We start from the raw sequence: 23,341 nt of genomic DNA, 5'->3' as shown, positions 1-23,341 counted from the left end.
ATCCCTGCAGGCTGGGAGAGGGCACCAGATCTCATTACAGATGTTTGTGAACAACCATGTGGATGGTGGGATTTGAACTCAGGACCACGGGAAAACAAGCAGTGTTTCTAACCTCTGAGCCATCTCTCCAGCCCCACAATACAAAATTTATGTTATGCTTCTCCCAGAAGCATCACTTTTAGAATACATACAGACTGGGAGGTGGTAGGGCATGCCTTTAATTCAAGCACTCAGGAAACAGAGGCAGGTGGATCTCTGTGAGTTTGAGGCCAGCCTGGTGTACAGAGCAAGATCCAGGACAGGCAGCAAAACTACACTGAGAAACCCTGTCTTGAAAAAAATCATAAACAAATAAATAAAAAAGGAGCACATATGGAACCATGAAGATACACAAGAATAAAAGCAGTGTTGTGGTGTAACAACACCTGAATTCACATGACAACTACATCTCTACGAGTGAGTTACTGTAGAATTACTACCCCTTACCACAGAAACCGCTCACAGTCAATGGCAATAAACACAGAGACCCACAACTGATCCATGAACACAAAATTAAGGGCTGAATTCCTGCTCGAAGTATCAGTGTAGAAGAGGGAGCAGAAGAATTGTAAGACCCAGAGGCAGTGGATGTTGACCACAGCAAAGCAGTGTTCTCCGACACAAAAGGACACTTGCACTGAGAGTTGCTATGACTGAATGGACAAGGACAGGCCAGACAAAATCCCAGCTTGGAAAATGGAGTAAAGTTCTCTTCTAGCTGAGGAACTGTGGCAGTTGATAGCTTCTGAGAGAGAGATTCAGTTGTCCTCAGTGTTTGGGCCCCTCAGAGAGGCTACCTAGGCTCCAGGAGATGGCCGTGTATCCATGCACAACTGGAAGCTCCAAGAGAAGAAGGGTGAGAAGGAGGAGGAGGAAGAGGAGGAGGAGGACAAGAAATACCCATGAAAATTGAGAGGGAATTGTGGTGTTGCAAAGGATTAATTTTAGAGGCGTTTCACTTCCCTGGTGGGATTTATTTCAGGGATGTTTCATGAGGATGTTATGAATGGGGATCATTTCCTTATTTCTTCTTGGTATGTTTGTCTGTGGTATTCAGGCAGGCTAATCACTTTTCTGTGATCTGTTTCTATCATTGTACATGATTTCACTCATATCTAGAACCCAAAACTATTAAACTCATAGAAGTTGAGAGTAGATGAAAGGTTCCGGAGGTCATGGAGGTCAGAGGGAGGATTCCTCTGGGAAATATGTGTCAAAAAGACTAAGTCACAATGTGACAGGAGATAGATTCTCTGGCTTCCTACCAAGCAGTATGCTGGCTTTACATACCAAGAATACGATATACTGGGAGAAGTAGAGGGACAGATTTAGATTTGTCTAAATGCTATGCTATGAACACTTGTATCCAGTATAATTTTCAATACTCTGTCCTATTGTAAAATTTTTATGGTTTGGAGTATCAACTAAAAATATTGAAATATATTAAAAAGACACCAAATTAATAAATCAAAAGTGTTGTATACAACAAAATTGAATGGGATTCAAAATAATTTTATGGCAGGTGATAGTTTGTTACATTAAAGAAAATACAAAACTACGAGATTTAATTTAAATAACTTAAATTACATAAATAGTAAAATAAATACACACATAATACACAGAGATACCCAAATGGATGCAGACACGAATGCCCTTACATATAGATAAAAATCATGCTGTTTTGCTGAAACATCTAGGTAGGTTGATTGAATTCATGTTAAAATAAATGAGTCTTTAAAGGATAATTTATGCAGTGTTGTAGCCCAGGAGATTTCTCACCACTTGGTGATTTACTTCTTCTCCTCAATCAATCTTGCCAGCAGGTTGGCTGAGGAAGACAGGGCTCTCCAGACTTCTGCTCTGACCACCTCCCAGGCACAGGGGCTGTGTTTCTTCTCCTTTAGGTAGACAGTGATCCTATGTAAGTAGTTTCTCACAGCCAAAAGGGAGTCTTCCTGGCTCCAGGAAGGTTCCTGCACCTCCACCTGCTCCATCAGACAATCTTGCATGTCATTGAGCAGCTGGTAGAGCTCATCGCAGAGGGTGTTTAGGAGGGTTGTATCCCAAGCAGCAGATGATTCATTGGAGGTGAAGAGGATCAGGACCTGTTGGATCATGTCACCCAGGACCTGGATGACTTGAGCCTTTTGGATCTGCTGGGCATCCACCTTCTCCAGAGGGAATGCAAAGTCCATTCTGTCCTTGAGGCAGGAGAGAGGGGAGAGTCTCCTCATTTGTGCCAGGAGTGTGAAGGCTCTCTTGTTCCTGAGGTGATGAGTTTGAGGCAGGTCACACCCCAGACAGCAGCTTGACCAGTAGTGCATCACCACCAGGATCATCAGGAAAACACAGGGCCTGGCCATTGCGAATGTTGCAGATGCTGCTGGTCTTCTGGGCTCTGTGGTCATGAACCTTGCTCTTTAGAGTCTCTGAAGACAATGCTGTGTGCATCTGTCTTATATAGGGGAAAACACCACTTTCCATTTTCTGAATGCCCTCCCTTTATTTCCCAATTGTCTTTTCACTTTCTTTAACTTATTCTCTGATTGCTTTTGGGAATTTTTTTAAGCCATTTTCGTTTTCATCTTTGCTTCCTCTTTCACTGATGCCTTCAGAAAGCTGTTTTACAGGTTTTTTTCTAAATAGAATTATCATTAACTATTACTCCACAGTAGACATTCTTTGTTTGAAATGTACACATCTATTGTAAAGACAAAATATTTCTCTAAAAATTGTATTTCAAAGTTATTGTAATTCATTTTTTTATTTTTTATTTCTATCATTTAAATCAATATTTGACATAATGTATGGTATGATGCAAAACCTGTTCCTAAGTTAAAGTATTGATGCAATGGTATACTTTAAATTTTTCCAATGATTATAGACTAAAACTTATTTTTTCAAATTGCATTCATTAATTCTACTATTAATTTATATAAAATGTTAATGGAATTAACAGTGTATCTTAGTTATTCATCCAATGATTGTCATGCCATCATCAGGTCTCAGTGAGTAAAGGCTTACTACTGCACAGCATGCTGGTTATATAAATACAGAAAAGTACTCTATACTAGAGAAATGTAATGGTTTCTTTTTCATCAATAAATGAGAAATGTGAGATGGGTATATCAAATCATCTAAATGTGTGGTGGAGAGCAAAATAGCTTGACCACACAGCTGCCATGACAGACTTTGAGGTCCAGAGACAGCTTCTGGCAGGCAACACCTGGACCCAGCTAAAGCCGTAAGCTGACCCCACCCAATGGGGCCTGTATCTAAGGGGAAATAGCTAACATTTCAAACATTCCCTATATCCCTAGACAAATGTCAGTCAATCAGGGTCCTGAACCATGGAAATGCCCTCACCCCAACCTTTGCTATGATTAAAAAAAAAAAAAAAAAAAAACCACCCTGCCTTGGCTCTGGGTTCTCTGCTGTCACTGGCTGCTGTTTTGGACAGAGTCTAAGCTCGAGCTTGAAAATAAAGGCTCTTCACTTTTACAAAAGTGATTTGGTCTCTTACATATGTGATTTGGTCTCTGGTGGTCTTTAGGGGTTCCTCTCCATCTTGGCATAACATCTGGGTGCTTGCCAGGATCCCTCAAGCCAGCTGAGAACACTGACCATGGAGCCTGACGCTGGCCAACAAGTTTTCTGTGATTGTGTGTGTGTGTTTTCTTGCTTATTTTCATTTGAATATCCTTTTGTAAGGAAGTACCTGCAGAAGGTTCTTTGGATGAGTTTGAATTCCTTTGGTTGATTTGTATCTGATTTTGATTTGTATAGACCGGGAAGGCATGATGCCAGCATCTTCCCTTTGGTTTTGTCTCCAGGTGCCAGGAGAGCTGTTTTGTTGTCTTGTGTGTTGTAATTTTGTTCTTTTCCTGACTAACAAGAACTGTAGACTCTTATTTTAGAGTTTTAGTTGGTCAGCTGACACTGTTGCCCTGGGAAAATTGTTTGTCTTTTTGTTGGAATGTCCTGCCTATATAAATGTGTGAATGTGTGAGAAATGTGGACACAAGTGTGCATGTTTTATGCCTGGTTTATGCATGTGTTTTGACTCCAGATAAAAACTGTACATGGACAGACTTTGGGACCGGATGGCCAGCAGAAAGGACAGAGGGTCCCTTTGGTTGAACTGGGACCGACTGAGAGTACTTCTGTCCCCCATTGCTTCCTTGCTCTCTGACCCAGAGCACATGCAGCAGCAGGTGGGGAGAACACTGTTGTGAAACATGTCTGGCAGTGGCAGTCAGGTGGCCCAGGAGCTGCCATGGGCACTGGGGGCGCCACCTAGCTGCTGGTAGCTAGGGCAGGCCATGAGCACCAAGGGGCCAGACATGGCAGGTGTGAGGCCAGGCCCCCTTGCAGGGAGCCTCTGGTGGAAACTTTGCAACATGGCATGCAGAAGGCAGGAGCTGCCTGGGGCGTCACATAGCTCTGAGCATGCCTGACCCAGTGCACTGTGGGGCTCCAGGCTGATGGAGAACAGTCCCTGTTGGGGCCACTGGGGGCTTCCTCCTGAGGGGCCCGGTAAGGATATGAAGTTCCATCCAGTATGCCACTCTTGTGCACTTGATAATCTGGGATTTACAACAGTTTTGTCCCCATGCTACACACTATCCCATCTCATCCAGTGCTGATTGGCAGTGCTCCCAAGACCTGCCATGGGGCTGCCCACCAAAACTGGAACCCATGGTGGGAGTGAAAACTCATTCATAGAAGATGTTTTCTTACTCCACATGCTTGTTGTGGCATGATCTAGCCTGCACACTAGTAGACACACACACTTATGTGCACACACATATGCCTACACACTCATTTTTATACATACATGTACACACACTGTCATAAAGTTTATCATATGCTTTGCTCTGAGGACCAAGTTTAAGCATATTCTTCACACTGTTGTTTCTCTGTCCTTAGGATGAAAAGGGATGCTGTACTGGTCTGTGGGTTTATTTGATTGTTTAGTACTGCAGAAGAGCATTCAGCAGAATGAAGAACAGACAGAGCTTCTCTGTGTTATAGCCAGTGTGACTTATACAGTTAAGAGAGCTTCTCTGAAATTTCTCTCTCTCATGGACCAGTTTTGTCAGCCATGGGGATGTGCTTCACAGTCAGCATCCATGTATATTATTCTCTGTCCACATTTTACATATTGAGAGGTCTTTAACCTAAACAATTACACAAACACAGAATGCGGGATCATTCAAGATTTTTATGAGTTTAGAGATTGAGATCCCTGGTTGCTGCCTTTTCTCTAAGTGCCCTATGACTTCTTCAGTGAATTTTGAGTCTACAAAAACTCCCTACTGCACAGTGGGGCACATTGTCCTCAGCCCTCTTCTTGTATCTCACACCCTGAGAGTGATCACCATACCTTGAATACATCAGCACTCACACACAGTGTGGTGTTTGCTTGGTTTTTAGCATCATAAGTGCTAGAAGAAGGCTGTTCTGGTTTCAGCAGATTTATTAGAAAGGCTTTTGAGTTTAGCAGTGAACACATGGCCAGAGATCAGAGTGTCAAGTAGTCCCAGATGTCAACAGCACATGACCCTGTGATCTGCAGTGATGTGTAAATGTCCCAGTTAGTCCTGAGGACATTTGCACTTGGTAAGTATTTGAGATTTTTCCAGAATCTGCATTTGTGATCAATATTTGCTCACTGAGTGCTTGCTGTGCCTGAAGATAGGAGGTGGAAATACAAACCAGAAGACACAGTGATAGCAGTGCCTCTGATTGCCTATTAGTTACCCAGAAGTTTGGACTTACAGATATTTATCCAGTTTTACTTTAGTAGTGGATTATGCACAAACTCTGTCTTTGTCAGTTTGAACATTGAGCAGAAGACCCTGAGGGATTTCATCACATAGAAGTGTTTCAGTATTGCCAATCTGCATAATTTTTCATTCAATTTTTCTGTGGTGATGGTGGCTCCATTGTGGATGTCATTTCTATTTTGAAATTTCCTTGTATTGAATATTTTGTTTTTTTTTTCCACTTTCCTAGAGAGAAGATACTGAAGTTGTGGGTGGCACTGAACGGAAATTGTGGTGTCACTTGAAATGAAAGCAAAAGAAAGGAAGTGATGACATTCCAGTGGGGAAGCAATAGAAACAATGTTAAGAGTGTTCAACTTAAAAGTTCAATGGCCATAAAATAAAGTAATTTTTTCATCAAACTGAGTGCAATTAGGAACGTGAACGGCAGAGTCAATGCAATCATAATCAAAATTTCAATGATTTTCTTCCCGATAACATCAATCTTAAGACATCTGTGGAAACAGGAAGCGGGTGGAGAGCAGGAATGTCAAGAATAAGAGCAATGGCTGTGGTGTCAAAAGGTCTGATTTTGTACATCACCTTCTACATCTCACAGCGGATCAGTGCATCTCTCAGTGCTCCTCAGAGGAGGTTCTTCTGCAAATAGGTGACTGGGCACAGACTCTTAAAAGTGGTCAATGTACAGGGAATAGGTGTCTGAGCAAAGATCAGTATGGCTTTCCTGGCTTCCATAGGGCAGTACTCTTTACACAAAGCTGGCAGGAAGATGCGGATTCCCAGAGACACTTTCTGACTGCAGGAAACAGGGGTTTGTATACACAATATAGTAGCTGGGGGTCCATATTGATAGTAGCTGTGAGTGTATGCACAGTCTGAGTATGATGCAGACAGACAAAATCCCAGTTTCAAGCAGGAAGCATGTCAGAAAAATCCCAGCCCAAGCTGAGAAACTATTTTCAACTGATGGCTGCTGGGAGTGGAAGATTCAGTTATCCTCAGTAATGGGGTCCCAAGAGGTTGCCCTTGTTCCACTAGATGGCAGTGTATCCATGCACACCTGGCAACAGTTAGCAAAGAGATTCAATGAACTGGCCTGAGGTTCTGGATCAGTAGAAGAGAGGGAGGTGGGATCCTAGAAGCAAAGGGGGCAGGGAGTCAAGATCATGATGGGGAAAACCAGAGAGACAGCTGACCTGAGCTAGTGGGAGCTCTGGGACTCTGGACTGACAGCTGGCAGACCTGCATGGGACTCAACTAGGCCCCCTGAATGAGTCTGACACTTGTGTGGCTTGATCTGTTTGTGAGGCCCCTGGCAGTGGGACCAGGACTTGTCCCAAGTGCAAGAACTGTCTTTGGGGAGCCCAAACCCTGTGCTGGGACACCTTGCTCAGCCTGAAGCAGTGGGGAGCTATGCTCAACCTGGTCTGCTACTCTTTGTTGACTCCTAAGGGAGGCCTTATCTTCTCTGAGGAGTTTTTGGGTGATGGGGTTGATGCCCATAAGGTGAGGACCAGAGAAGGGGAGGGAGGGGCACCTGGGCTTAGTATGTGAAATGACAAAAATTGAAATAAAGAAAACTTACCAAATGAAATTGAGAGGGATGAGCTGTGGTGTTTTAGGAGATTTCCATTCACTGCCCTTGTTAGATTTATTTCAGGGTATGTTTTTTGAGGCTATTATGAAGGGAATTTACCCTGGATAATTCTATGTTCAACCTGTCACCAGGTAGGTTTATGTGGGAAGAAGGGATCTCACCAGGGAAGATGTCTCTACAGAATCGCACTGGAGACCAGTCTCTAAATCACATTAATAACTGATGATGCTGTAGGAGTGTCTAGCAAACTATGGCTGATTCATACCCTGGGCAGGTGGTCCTGATGAGTATTTGAAAGCAGGCTGAGCAGGCCCTGAGGCATCAAGGCAGGAGACAGTGTGTTACTCCATGACCTCTATATGAGCCACTGCCTCCAGGTTCCTGCCTTGTTGAAGATCCTGCTAAAGTTCTCTCAGTGATGGAATGTGCTGTGATTTTAAACTATAATAAAATATTTCTACCCCAAAATGCTTTAGGTCATGATATTTTGTCTCAACAATTGAAGCCATCACCAAGACAGGCTCCATTTTTTCTTTTCTTATGTCTCACTTTTTTAATGGTATGTAGGAAGATCCTCATTTGTTTTGTACTTTATTTTATTTTGGTTTTATGGTCTCCCTCATCTTTGGAATCCAATCGAGTTCATCTGATAAAAGTTAAGGGAGGCCAAAGAGGTCAGGGAGAATTGTAGTTCAGGAGGACTAAGGCACAATGGAACACAAGCTAGATGTTCTGGTTGCCTTCTCTACAGCATGCTGGCTATCCATCCAGAGGAGTACTGTCTAATGGAGAGATGTATGATTTTTACCATCAGCGAAAGGAACTACAAGATGGCTGCATCAAATCACCTCTTAAGTCTAAGCAGTACACATTGCTTCAGTATTATTTCCTACCACGTCCAGTTGTGTTACATTTATAATGTACAGAATGAGTTTAGAAGCATCAAACAGTTTTCAAAAGGTCATGTGAGTCATTTCCCGACGGTGTGGAACCGGGTAGCCAACAGCCTGCGGAGCAACATGCCTAAGTTTTATTGTTACTGCTGTGATACGTATCTGACCCATGATTCTCCATCTGTGAGAAAGACACTGCAGTGGTCGGAAACACAAAGAGAATGTGAAAGACTACTACCAGAAATGGATGAAGAGCAGTCCCAGAGCCTGATTGACAAAACAACGGCTGCATTTCAACAAGGAAAGATACCTCCAGCTCCATTCTCTGCTCCTCCTCCTGCAGGGGCCATGATCCCACCTCCCCACAGTCTCCCGGGTCCTCCTCGCCCTGGCATGATGCCTGCACCCCACATGGGAGGCCCTCCCATGATGCCGATGATGGGCGCTCCTCCTCCTGGGATGATGCCTGTGGGACCTGCTTCTGGAATGAGGCCACCCATGGGAGGCCACATGCCCATGATGCCTGGGCCTCCAATGATGAGACCTCCTGCTCGACCTATGATGGTGCCCACTCGGCCTGGCATAACTCAGCCAGACAGATAAGAGCAGAAAGGCTCTTTATCACTTTTGTACTTCTTGCTCTGTTTCACCAGGAGATGGCGGTGCTGAGCCTGAATATTTTCTAGCTGATGACAGGAAGGCTTCCCCTTCCAAACAGAGAGAAGTGGGGCAAAAAAAAAGTGCAGCTTTCACTGATATTGTGAAATGAGAAAATAAAATTGTCAGCTGTTTTAGTTAAAGGAAATCATGTGAATGACACATAAGATTAAGCATGTGTAGTAAAAATGTTATTGAATAGAAGAAATCAATTAAAAATAAAGGTTTGATAATTTAAAGGAAATATAAAATACTATGGTATAAAAAATAAAATCATTAGATAGAAAAACAAGCAGAAGACCTAATAAATAAATAAAACAAAAAAATATACCAACCAACAACCAAAACATCTGAATCAATAAGCAAATGAGCTTACAGATTAACACAATATAACCCAATATTAGGATAACTATCCAGGCACATTTGATATCAAACTCAAAGAGTTCTTGGAGAAGGCCAAATCTGAGCAGTGAGGTGCAGGATCCCAGCCCAGGAGAGTCCTCTCCACTTTGGCTCAGGACTTACTCCTTCTCCTCAGTCAGTACTGCCAGCAGCTTGGCTGAGGAAGACAGGGCTCTCCTGACTTCTGCTCTGACCACCTCCCAGGCACAGGGGCTGTGTTTCTTCTCCTTCAGGTAGACAGTGATCCTGTGGAAGTAGTTCCTCACAGCCACCAGGGAGTCTTCCTGGCTTGAAGAAGGTTCCTGCACCTCACCCTGCTCCATCAGACAGGCTTGCAGGTCTTTGAGCTGCTTAAGGAGGTCAGTGCAGAATGTGTCTAGGAGGTGTGTCTCCCAAGCAGCAGATGAGTCCTTTGAGCTGAAGAGGATCAGGACCTGCTGGGTCAGCTCCTGCAGGGCAGGGATGGCTTGGGCCTTCTGGATCTGCTGGGCATCCACCTTCTCCAGAGGGAATGCAAAGTCCATTCTGTCCTTGAGGCAGGAGAGAGGGGAGAGTCTCCTCATTTGTGCCAGGAGTGTGGAGGCTCTCTTGTTCCTTAGGTGATGAGTCTCAGGCAGGTCACATCCCAGACAGCAGCTTGACCAGAAGTGCATCACCACCAGGAATGTCAGGAGAGCACAGGGCCTGGCCATTGTGAATCTGGCAGATGCTGGTGGTCCTCTGGCCTCTGTGGTCCTGAACCTTCTCCTCTAGGTTCTCTGAAGTCCATCCTGCCTGGGTCCATGTGTCTTAAATAAGAGAAAGCACTAGTTTCCATTTTCTGAATGCCCTCCCAGTAGTCTCCCATGTACTTTTCACTTTCTTTCAGTCATTCTCTGCTTGTTTCTGGTCATTTTTTTCTTGCCATTTTTATTTTCATTATTGTTTCCAATTTTAATGCTCCCCCTCAACAAACCTTCTCTAGAGTTTATTCCTGAAAGAAATTGTGGTTGATTTTTATATTACAGATATACCTTTCCTGTGTGAAATCACTTGTCTGTAAAGCATAAAACCGTACCTCTAATACTTGGCCTGGAAATTTCTTGAATTTCATGCTGCAGTTGAATTTTGTGCTTCATATATTTCTTAATATAGCTACTTGAATTGTAATGTCAATTTTGTTTCAGCTAATTTTTGTGAGTCTACAGGTGTTATTTGAAACAATGGCACATGTGAAATTCTTGTCTGTGTTGGTTACGGTTGCGAGTTTGAGTTATTGTACTCTAGTTGTCTTAATACACTTGAGTTCTTAAGTAGATGAAGGCTCAAATTTGGTTTGTATTCTATATTAGTTATTTCTTGTATGATCATTTGGTGGTTATTATGGCACAATCAACAAGAGCTTCCCGATCAAGACTGACATATTCACATTCATCCCTAGGACTCATGGTGGGACCAGAAATCTTATTCATGGAAGTTGTTCTCTCACTCCACATTTTTGCTGCACACACACATATGTTCACATAAACTCATAAAAATATATCATCTATGCTTTGCTCTAAGGAAAAGTTTTGGGGTTATTTTGCCACTTTTGGTGTCCCCTCACCTTAAGATGGAAAGGGATGCCGTTTAGTGTTCCACGAGACCATTCGTCTGAATGAAGACCATTCGGGGCTTCTCTGTGTTATAGCCATTGTGACTTCTACTGTTAACAGTGTGTCTCTGAAATTTCTCTCTGTCGTGGACCTATTTTTTCTGCCTGGTTTGTGCTTCACAGTGCCTTCAAAGTCAGGATCCATGGATACATCTCCCTTTCTGCCCATCATTCCCGTATGCAGGATCTTTCTACCAAAGCCAATTACCCAAAACAGCATGTATATTTTTCTAGCTGTGTCTGACTGAAAGATTGTGATACCTGATTGCTGCCTTTTCTATACTTGCCCTGTGACTTCTGTAGACTTTGAGTTGACTCACACTCTCTGCCCCACAGTGGAACAGTGTCCTCAGCTGTCTTCTTCTTCTTCCTCTTCTTCTCCTCCTCCTCCTTTTCCTCTTCTTCTTTTAAATGATTTATTTAATTATTTATTTATTTATTCATTTATTTTGTATATATCATATGTGACTGTAGGCCAGAAGTGGTCACCAGATCTCATTACAGATGGTTGTTAGCCACCACGTTGTTTCTGGAAATTGAACTAAGGACCTCTGGAAGATCAGTAAGTGCTCTTGACCTGGCAGCCATCTCTCTAGCCTCCTTAGCCATCTTCTTGTACCCCACTCCCTGGGAGTGCTCACCATATCTTCATAAAATCAGCACTCACACACACTGTGGTGTTTGTTTGCTTTTTAGGGCCTAAATCCAACAAGGTGCCTGCTCTCATTTCAGTGGATTCATCAGAAAGGCTTTTTTGTTGAGCAGTGTGCACATGGCCAGAGGTCAGAATCACAAGAATCCCCAGATGACAACATCAGAAGACTCTACGGTCTGTAGTAAAATGTAAATATCCCAGTTTGTCCTTGTAAGATATAAGTGTTTGAGGTTTTTATCCCAATACTACTTTTCTGATCAATATATTTCACTGAGTGCTTGCTGTGCCTGAAGTTGGGAGGTGGAAATACAGACCAAAAGACACAGTGATAGCAGTGCCTCTGGTTGCCTGTTAGTTACCCAGAAGTTTGGACTTACAGATATTTATCCAGTTTTACTTTAGTAGTGGATACTGCACACACTCTGTCTTTGTCCATTTCAAAATTGAGCAGAAGAGCCTTGAGGGGTTCTACCACATAATAGAGGTTCAGTACTGCCAATGTGTATAATTATTCATTTAATTTTTCTATGGTGATGGAAGCTCCATGGTGGATGTCATTTGTCTCTTGAACTTTCTTTGCATTGAATATTTTGTTACTTTCCCTCCCCCCACTTTCCTAGAGAGAAGATACTGACGTTGTTGGTGGCATTGAACTGAAATTGTGGTGTCACTTGAAATGAAATCAAAAGAAGGAAGTGTTGTCATCCCAGTGGGGAAGCAATAGCAACAACTTTCTGCTGCACATTGGTACAGTGTCCTCAGCCCTCTTCTTGTGCCCCATTTCCTGAGATTGCTCACCATATCTTGATGACATCAGTACTCACACTCAGTGTGGTTTTGCTTCATTTTTAGCATCATAAATTCTTGAAGATCACTGCTATGGTTTCAGTGGATTCATTTGAAAGGCTTTTGTGTTCAGCAGTAAACACATGACCAGAGGTCAGAGTGAAGGATCCCAAGATGTTTTGCTTTTCAAGAGTTGCCATGGTCATGTTTCTCTTCACAGCAATAGAAACTATCTAAGATTCTCTCCTCACATCATGGTCCTGTGTCAGTTTCTTTATTCCTGTCTCTTGATTCCCCAATTCTATTGAGCCAAAGCAGATTATTATATCTAACATGTAGAAAATGATATGGCTGTACATATTTTCTGGGCAAGGTGATAGTATGGAACTGCTTTAAAGTAATTTATTCTATTATGTAAACATAAAGATGATTAAAATTACCTTCAAAATAAGGACCAAGGAAAGAATGCAGAAAGTCATGTCTAAAAGATGTTGCACAATGACACACAGACTCTGGTTTATCCATGATCATACTCCCTGACAAAGTCTTCTACAATTACAAGCTCTGCAGATCAACTTGGTATCAATCAATTTTCCCCTTTTACGCACCCCACAGTGTGTGTCCCTATATATTGGATAATCCTTTATCTATTCCTGTGATTCTCCTGATGACTCCAACATGGCAACCTTCATGTGGGCATGTTCCACAAACAAAGTGACAATGACAAATTTCTCCTGACCATGAAGTTGAGTGGCTAGACCTGACAGAAGGAAGGACTTTGTAGTTGACAAGTTACTCTTAACAAGGAGTTGATGAGACATATTGGCCTGAGTTACTGCTGAAGGCCATGTCTGGGTCCATAGTCCTGCTGCACTGGTGTGTGTGTTGATGTCCATGGCCACTGTCACCACAGAGGTCCATAAGAACTGTACAAGTTGAAATCCAAGGGCCATGCTGAGCCCACCCTGCCCTTCACTGGCCCTGGAATGACTAGCCCTGCCCCTCACTGGACACTGCAACAGGAGATCTGCCTCAGTTCCTCTTGGGTTGTATAGTACCACACCCCTCACTGTGGGCACTGGAGAGGAGGCCCCAATGGAATTGGTGTAGGAAAGCTGTCTCTAACCCCGACCTGAGGAGGCTGGTCCCAGCTGCCCAAATGAGGAGCTCAGCTACCACTTAAACCCATATCCTTGCCCTTGGGTTGGCCCCCCCCTATCATCTATCCCATTTATGACCTGATGACTGGTCCTACAGAACATTAACTTGTAGCTGGAGTTTTTTCCAGTTCTGCCTGGCCTGCGGTCAGGAAAAATCTCTCTCACTGGCCTGTCCCAAAACCATTTAGACTCAACTGAATAAACACACAGAGACTTATATTGCTTACAAACTGTATTATCGTGGCAGGCTTCTTGGTATCTAACTCTTCCACCTTAAATTAATCCATGTCTCTTAGTCTATGAGTTGCCACATGACTCTTGCCCTTCTGCTACCTTACATCTCGCTTGTCATGGCGGCGGCTGGCAGTGTCTCTCTGCCTCAGCCTTCCACTTCCCAGAATTTTCCTCTCTCCTTCTTCCCCCTATACTTCCTGTCTGGCTACTGGCCAATCAGTATTTTATTTATTAACCAATCAGAGCAACACTTTTAACATACAGAACATCACAAAGCAATAACCGCAGCATCTCTATGACTGACTTGGGGCAATAACAGTATATGAGGGGAGTTTCTTTATGTAGGGTCCAGTGATGATGGTGGGCCAGAGGCCAGAAGTCTTGAACCCGACCAATGACTCATTGCAAAGAACATTTGAGGGTGAGGCTGACTGAAGAAGAAGGTATACTGTGTGACATACTGAATCTCCTGATGTCATTAGGACAAATGAAGAAGAGTTGGGAAAGTGGGAAAGACAGCGGGTTGAGGTGGATTTTTAGGTCTGTTTCATTTTGTTTTTAATTAATTTCTGTCGGTGGTCAATGCTGAAGGGGTGAGTGATAGATATGAGAGTGCTGGGAGGGGTACAGGATTGGGGTGCATGATGTGAAATTCCCAAAGTATTATGTATATATGTATATATGAAGTGGATGGATGTCTAGGGTTTCCCTGGCAGCTGAACCTACAGATGGACATTGTCTTCTTCACTACATCTGTACTGAAGAATGCAAAGAGGCTGTTGGGTCAAGATATTCTGGGCTGTTGATCTGTGACCCTGCAAAACACAGACCTCAATCCAGTTTGAATAAGGGCTAGTTCATTCTGTACCGGTTAAGAGTGAGTATAATATTGTCTCTAAAAAGGATTCAGGTTGCCCCTTGTGACATGATCTATTGTGGAGAGGTAACCTGAACTTTTGAAGTCACCCTTTAAACAACAGTCATAAGTCAGTGCATTTCCCAAGCCCAGTGTTGCTGGTCTCAGTAGGCAGAGCAGCAGGGGGAGAATCTCCTTTGAGTGTTCAGACATTATTTTACATCCTTCCTAGCTGGGACATGGTTTGCTCAGTTACATGAAACATTCCTACTGGTCAAAATGATGTGAAGTCAGACAGAGAGCTTGGTTGTAAATAGCGACTGAGGGGACTACACACAGACTCCTCCTTCTCCAGAGAACCTCCTCTAGAGATGACTAGAGGGAAAAAAGCCTTAGTGACTGTTTTGTGCACGTTGAGCAGACCACTGTCCAGAAGGCATGACCCGTGTGGAACTGGGAGGGTACTCCCTCCCTCAGATGAGAAGTGAAGGGAATTGAGTCTTCCAAACTGATGTCAGTTCTTCTGGGGAAAATGCCTGTTTTAGTTGTGGGAAAACTCTTCTGAGAAATATAATTTCTAAAGAAAACACACCAGTGTTAAATTGTTTCTTCTTTGACAGTGATGGCCAGTAGGGAGCTCTCTTCCTCTCTAAATGTTTGCCAGCATGGCAGATTATTTCCTCTGTCCCTGCCCCTCTCCCTCCACTTGCCCCTCCCCCTCCCCTTCTCTCTCCCACTGCCTCTTCCTCTCCCCACCCTACCCTTCCCCCTACCCCTCTCTCTGTTTTTGGCCATAGTTAGAATTTGTTCTTTCGAAGAACAGTCTGATTTAAACAAAACAAAACAAAAAAAGAGGAAACTCTCTCACAAAACTTGAATTGCTTCATATTCTATTTCAGCTGGTGGTTATGCATTTCCATAAATATAATAGTCAGAAAGCAAGATGTAATAGATACCAGTTGTAGAATGGCAGAGCTGGTAGATGAGGAGAGAATGAGGAGCAAACACTTGTCTTCCCACATCAGGCAGGAGGAAACCAGGCCTATGAGGCTAAAAGGTGGGGTCTTTGAAAATAGTTAAGTTCCTGCAGTATATCAGAAAGAAAGTTGTGTGCACATATATGTACATTATTAAATATAGCATGTGCTGCTATTAAGTAGTGCATCATATATAATATATATGTTTATAAATACTTCCCATTCATTGTTGGCCAGGACAAGGATTCCTATATAAAGTATTTGTAAACCATCAATTCCTTATTGATTTCAGTGACTAATACTCCATTCCTATGTGAATAATTGTAGAGGGGATCAGGCTATTTTCAAAGACAGTGAAGAAATGCAGTACTTCAACTGTCTATACTTTTCCAGTCATTCTTCCTGTCTTTTCCTGAAGTGTTGTTTTGATGATATATGTCTCCACATCAGCTGTATTTCTCTTTACTTCTTTCCTAGGATGAAAACCCTGATGGTGGCTGTAGCAATGAACCAAAAAATATGTTATTGGAAATGAAAGTTGAAGAAAGGAACTGGCTTGTCATCCAAATGAGACAGCAGCAGCAACAACATTACATACTAAGATTCAGTGGAAAAGATCTATGTTGATTAAATACAATGATGCTATGAAATTGACTCTATATCCTAGGGATCTTCAGGTTCAATGCAATCTTTCTTAGTTAAGGTTTCTATTGCTGTGAAGAGACACCATGACCACAGCAATGTTATAAAGGAAAACAGTTAATTAAGGCTGGCTTACAGCTTCAGTTCCCACCATCATCTTCATGGTAGGAAACATGGCAGGATGCAGGCAGACATGGTACTGGAGAAGGACCTGAGAATTCTACACCTTGATCCACAGGCAGCAGAAGGAGACTGCCACATAAGGCTTAGGTTGAGCATATAAGACCTCTAAGTCCACTTCCACAGTGACACACTTCCTACAACAAGGCCACACCTACTCCAACAAGGCTTCACTTCCTATCGGGCCAATCCCCATGGGCCAAGCATTTAAACACACAAGACAATGGAGGACATTCCTTTTAAATCCTCTACACAATGCAAAATTTCTTAATTACATTTTTATTTATTTATATATTTGTTTATTACATATACAGTGTTCTGCCTGCATGTATCCCTGCAGGCTGGGAGAGGGCACCAGATCTCATTACAGATGTTTGTGAACAACCATGTGGATGGTGGGATTTGAACTCAGGACCTCTGAAAAACAACCAGTGTTTCTAACCTCTGAGCCATCTCTCCAGCCCCATAATACAAAATTTATGTTATGTTTCTTCTAGAAGTATCACTTTTAAAACACATATGAACCGGGAGGTGGTGGTGCAAGCCTTTAATTCAAGCACTCCTGAAGCAGAGCCAGGTGGATCTCTATGAGTTCGAGAACAGCCTGGTTGGTGTACAGAACATGATCCAAGACAGGCACCAAAGCTACACTGATTAACCCTGTCTCAAAAAAAATCATGAACAAACAAACAAACAAAAAAAGAGGGCTTATGGAACCATGAAGATACACAAGAATAAAAGCAGTGTTGTGGTGTCACAATACCTGAATTCACATTACAACTACATGTTTACAAGAGAGTTACTGTAGGATTACTACCCCTTACCACAGAAACATCTCATAGTCAATAGCAATAAACAGAGACACACAACTGATCCATGAACACAAAATAAAGGGCTGACTTCCTGCCCAAAGGATCATTGCGGAAGAGGGAGCAGAAGAATTGTAAGACCCAGAGGCAGTGGATGATGACCACAGCAAAGCAGTGTTCTCGGACACAACAGGGCAGTGGCACTAATGAACCAAGAGTTGCTATGACTGAATGGACAAGGAAGGATGGACAAAATCCCAGCTTGGAAAATGGAGGAAAGTTCTCTTCTAGCTGAGGAACTGAGGCAGTTGATAGCTTCTGAGAGAGAGATTCAGTTGTCCTCAGTGTTTGGGCCCCTCAGAGAGGCTACCTAGGCTCCAGGCGATCGCCATGTATCCATGCACAACTGGAAGCTCCAAGAGAAGAAGGGTGAGAAGGAGGAGGAGGAAGAGGAGGAGGAGGACAAGAAAAACCCATGAAAATTGAGAGGGAATTGTGGTGTTGCAAAGGATTAATTTTAGAGGCCTTTCACTTCCCTGGTGGGATTTATTTCAGGGATGTTTCATGAGGATGTTATGAATGGGGATCATTTCCTTATTTCTTCTTGATGTGTTTGTCTGTGGTACTCAGGCAGGCTAATCACTTTTCTGTGATCTCTTTCTATCATTGTACATGATCTCACTCATATCTAGAACCCAAAACTGTTAAACTCATAGAAGTTGAGAGTAGATGAAAGGTTCCGGAGGTCATGGATGTCAGAGGGAGGATTCCTCTGGGAAACATGTGTCAAAGAAGACTAAGTCACAATGTGACAGGAGCTAGATTCTCTGGCTTCCTACCAAACAGTATGCTGGCTTTACATACCAAGAATACGATATACTGGGAGAAGTAGAGGGACAGGTTTAGGGTTTGTCTAAACACTATGCAGTGAACACTTGTATCCAGTACAATTTTCAATACTCTGTCCTTTTGTCAAATTTTTATGGTTTGGAGTATCAACTAAAAATATTGAAATATATTGAAAAGATACCAAATTAATAAATCAAAAGTGTTGTATACAGCAAAATTGAATGGGATTCAAAATAATTTTATTGCATGTGATAGTTTGTTACATTAAAGAAAATACAAAACTATGAGATTTAATTTAAATAACTTAAATTACATAAATAGTAAAATAAATACACACATAATACACAGAGATACCCAAATGGATGCAGACACGAATGCCCTTACATATAGATAAAAATCATGCTGTTTTGTTGAAACATCTAGGTAGGTTGATTGAATTCATGTTAAAATAAATGAGTCTTTAAAGGATAATTTATGCAGTGTTGTAGCCCAGGAGAGTTCTCACCACTTGGCGACTTACTTCTTCTCCTCAGTCAATCCTGCCAGCAGGTTGGCTGAGGAAGACAGGGCTCTCCAGACTTCTGCTCTGACCACCTCCCAGGCACAGGGGCTGTGTTTCTTCTCCTTCAGGTAGACAGTGATCCTGTGGAAGTAGTTCCTCACAGCCAAAAGGGAGTCTTCCTGGCTCAAGGAAGATTCCTGAACCTCCACCTGCTCCATCACACAGTCTTGCAGGTCATTGAGCAGCTGGTAGAGCTCATCGCAGAGGGTGTTTAGGAGGGTTGTATCCCAAGCAGCAGATGATTCACTGGAGGTGAAAAGGATGAGGACCTGTTGGATCAACTCACACAGGACCTGGATGGCTTGAACCTTTTGGATCTGCTGGGCATCCACCTTCTCCAAAGGGAATGCAAAGTCCATTCTGTCCTTGAGGCAGGAGAGAGGGGAGAGTCTCCTCATTTGTGCCAGGAGTGTGAAGGTTCTCTTGTTCCTGAGGTGATGAGTCTGAGGCAGGTCACATCCCAGACAGCAGCTTGACCAGTAGTGCATCACCACCAGGATCATCAGGAAAACACAGGGCCTGGCCATTGCGAATGTTGCAGATGCTGCTGGTCTTCTGGGCTCTCTGGTCATGAACCTTGCTCTTTAGAGTCTCTGAAGACAATGCTGTGTGCATCTGTATTATATAGGGGAAAACACCACTTTCCATTTTCTGAATGCCCTCCCCTTATTTCCCAATAGTCTTTTCACTTTCTTTAACTTATTCTCTGATTGCTTTTGGGAATTTTGTTAAGCCATTTTCGTTTTCACCTTTTCTTCCTCTTTCACTGATGCCTTCAGAAAGCTGTTTTACAGTTTTTTTCTAAATAGAATTATCATTAACTATTACTCCACAGTAGACACCCTTTGTTTGAAATGTACACATCTATTGTAATGACAAAATATTTCTCTAAACATTGTATTTCAAAGTTATTGTAATTCATTTTATATTTTTTATTTCTATCATTTAAATCAATATTTGACATAATGTATGGTATGATGCAAAATGTGTTCCTAAGTTAAAGTATTGATGCAATGGTATACTTTAAAGTTTTCCAATGTTTATAGACTAAAACTTATTTTCTTCAAATTGCATTCATTAATTCTGCTATTAATTTATATAAAATGTTAATTGAATTAACAGTGTATCTTAGTTATTCATCCAATGATTGTCATGCCATCATCAGGTCTCAGTGAGTAAAGGCTTGCTCTTCACCCTTGATGAGCTGTATTTTATTCCTAGAACCCATTGCTGAAATAAAGAATCTGACTCTTATAAGGTGGGCTCTAATCACTTCATTCACAATTTGACAACCTTGTGCCTGCAAACACACACTCAGTGTATGCAGGTACACACAGAGCCCCCCAAATGACAACCATGACACAAATACACACTAACACAGAAATACACACTCACACACATACCATCAAACACAGATACATACTCACAGACAGAGGAGAGCATTGATACACCAGCACACAATTATGCACATACATACACCAACACACAAATATCCACGCATATACATACTCACAGATGGACAAACACATGCACACATATACACATATTCCCACAATATGCACACATAAACAGACTCACACACACATGCGCACAGACACACACATACACATATTCTCACACTTAATACAGATTTTCAACACATATACATACACAGCTATACATGAAAACACACAAGTACACACCAATGTACACATCCCAACCCATACAAGTATAAACACTCACACACATGCACAAATTTCCACATACACACACACATTTGTACAAGCACACATATGCACAATCACACATTACACCCATATATACAACATACACAACCTAACACAGAATCACACATGCATATCCTTACACACATTAGCATACATACTTTTTCACATATATACACAAACACAATACATACACACAGACACACATGCACACACACTCAGATACACATGTATAGTCACACACAAATACTTGCATAGACACACACTCACATACACAAGAGTGAGAAGCTATTAAAAATGTCAAAGCTTAATTTTCACTTATTTTGTCTCACAAGTTTGAACGTTAACTACATGAATATTTGGGTCCACTGCATAGTAGGAAGACAATGGGACTCACAAGTCACTCACTTCATGGTGGCCAAGACGCAGACAGGGACGAAGTGTGTCCTTAGATAGAGCCCCCAACCTTCCTCCAGCAAAGCCTCACTACCTAGTAGTCCACTCATCTCCAACAATCAGCAGGCTTTCACTGATACAGTTTGTTCCTTGAGGATGATGAAGGCTCATGTTCCCTGTGAACATTGCTCCCATGAGTACCAGTCTCCAGCACAGGAAACCTGGAGAGACACTCCAGATCCAAACCACACATGGGTAAAGTGTCTGAACACTCGATTTCAAAGGCTTAGGTTCTCAAATACTGTGCCATGAGTACTATTACAATCATACCAAATTTATAATCATTTTAATCAGCAAGTGATGTTTATCCTCATGCACAGGACACTGTAGCATTGTTGAGTCCCTATAAACAATGTTTGTGTCAAATCATAAGAGAAGCAGTTCTAGCTCCTCAATGTCTCCTACAGCAGCTAGGGATCTGCAGGGTCATTTCTGTGTGTGTGGAACATCAAATCCTTTGTCTTCATTCTGTAAATAATAAATTTATTAATTTAAATAACCACAAAATATAATGTTATATTTGTTTTATGTTATGTAAAAGCCCTTCTGTGTAGAGAACATTAGAGTCACTGTTCCCCTCACCTTCAAACTGCATCTACCTACAATATTTGCTTCTCTACTGTTGATAATTTCTTTGGAAACATGTCCCCTCATCTCTGTGTCTACTGACCCTGGGGATGCTTTCCCTGGTTGTGCAGAACCTTCCTAGTGCCCTTTCCTCCCCCTCAGTCCTTGGCCTTCTGATGTCTGTCTTGGAATCCTTATCCAGGAAGTCTGTCATTCTGTCATTCCTGTGGATGCACATGGATAACAGCACTAACGTGAATTTCAAACGTTTAAGAAGTTGAAAGAAATGTCGGAATCTGTTAAGCATGTTCATACGGATGGTTTACTGACAGCAGAGTTCTTTAGCATGTGCTTCTGTCTAAAAGTTCATCAGTCCTCTAGATGTAACCAACGGTCTTATTAAATAAGAAACACAGAACCAATGTAAAGAAGAAAGCCAAGATTTCAGAGCTAAGAGCCTTACCTGCCTACTGCAGGTAGCCAAGAGACCTCTCCGAAAAAGAAAGCTACTTCCTGTGTGTTTGTCTTTATATAGTCTTTCTGTTCTGCCTTCTTATTGGTTGTAAATCCAAACACATGACTGCCTCATCACTGCCTGATTGTACAGCCTTCCAGGTCTTCTATGGTATTAAGATGGAAGGCATGTGTCTTCAATGCTGGCTGTATCCTTATTTTTTCCTTTTTATTTTATTTTACAATACCATTCAGTTCTACATATCAGCCACTGATTCCCTTTTTCTCCCCTCTCCTGTTCCCCTCCCCTTCCCCCCAGCCCACCCCTCATCCTTGACCACACAGAGATTTACCTAGCTCTTCTACCAAGTGCTGGGATTAAAGACATGTGCCACGAACGCACAGCCTCTGCTATGGCTTGCTATTAGCTCTGACCCACAAGCAACTTTACTTATTAACATGCAAATAAAAGCACATTTCAGTACAAACAAAATACCACCATAGTCCTCCATTTCAAGAACACAATTTTGTGTCTGTGCACAAAAACATGCACACATATGTATGTGCAAAAGCACACACTGAGTTTTTTAATTCGTTAAATATGTAGGTATTTATCTTTGAGGGATAAGTTTTACAACATAGTTTTCTCTCCTACTTTAAGTGGAAAGAGATATTCCATGGACAATTGTTCTTCCATAACTGGGTAGTTATTTGTCAGAGCCTTCATAACACAGTCTCTTCGGAATGGAGAACCAGATGGTGCTTTTCCTCTTTATTTCCACAGGTGACTCATTACGAAGGGGTTCTCTGACATTTCTCCTCTCAGGAATAAATTGTCCCTCTCAAGAACAACATGGCTGTGCTTTTTCTGGTCCCTCCAAGTCAGGATCAGTGGTGACACCTCCCTTTCTGCTCACCCCCTGTGCACTGAGGTCTACAGTGTTCTTCAACCTGTGACAATCACCCAGACCTGCAGTGCTGGTTCCTCCTTGGTGTGTACGTGTGTGTGGAGTCTGACCCCAGGATGGTGTTACTTCTAATACCATGGGACTTACTCAGTAGCTCTCATGTTCATTACCACTCTCTGCTGCACAGTGAAATCTCATCCTCAGCCCTCCCTCTTGTACTTACTCCATGACAGAGGGCTTCAAGAATGACTTCAGAAGTCATACTGGAAGTCATGGCCTCTGGGTTTACGTTTCATGAATCCTAGAAGATTACTGCTTTCATCTCTAGCTGTTCATGTGAAATATATTTGTTTTCAGTTAAACCCACAGAATTGAGAGTAGAACAGTAGAAATAGGTCAGGGAAGTCAGGAGCAAGAATGTCTGGGTAATATTTGGTCAAAGAGGACTAAGTCACCATTTGACAGGAGCAAGACATTCTTACTACTGCACAGCATGCTGGTTATATAAATACAGAAAAGTCCTCTATACTAAAG

General features: G+C 42.3%; 3 protein-coding genes across 3 annotated transcripts; all 3 read right to left on the bottom strand.

Annotated features, from left to right (window-relative positions):
- Window positions 1-1,829: 1,829 nt before the first annotated feature.
- LOC143271675 (interferon alpha-12-like) lies at window positions 1,830-2,402 on the bottom strand. The gene has a single exon (XM_076563562.1). The coding sequence runs from the start codon at window positions 2,400-2,402 to the stop codon at window positions 1,830-1,832; it is 573 nt and encodes a 190-aa protein (XP_076419677.1).
- A 7,094-nt stretch (window positions 2,403-9,496) lies between these two features.
- On the bottom strand, window positions 9,497-10,069 carry LOC102918338 (interferon alpha-12-like). The gene has a single exon (XM_006973989.2). It carries the CDS (start codon window positions 10,067-10,069, stop codon window positions 9,497-9,499), a length of 573 nt encoding a protein of 190 aa, XP_006974051.2.
- Window positions 10,070-18,674: 8,605 nt separating this feature from the next.
- On the bottom strand, window positions 18,675-19,247 carry LOC102917710 (interferon alpha-7-like). Its single transcript, XM_006973988.1, has one exon. It carries the CDS (start codon window positions 19,245-19,247, stop codon window positions 18,675-18,677), a length of 573 nt encoding a protein of 190 aa, XP_006974050.1.
- Between the last annotated feature and the right edge of the window lie 4,094 nt (window positions 19,248-23,341).

Source organism: Peromyscus maniculatus, chromosome 2, assembly GCF_049852395.1.
Source record: "Peromyscus maniculatus bairdii isolate BWxNUB_F1_BW_parent chromosome 2, HU_Pman_BW_mat_3.1, whole genome shotgun sequence".
In the NCBI taxonomy this organism is placed as follows: domain Eukaryota; kingdom Metazoa; phylum Chordata; class Mammalia; order Rodentia; family Cricetidae; genus Peromyscus; species Peromyscus maniculatus.
The sequence above is the reverse complement of the archived record's forward strand: the minus strand, read 5'-3'. Positions and strand labels throughout refer to the sequence as shown.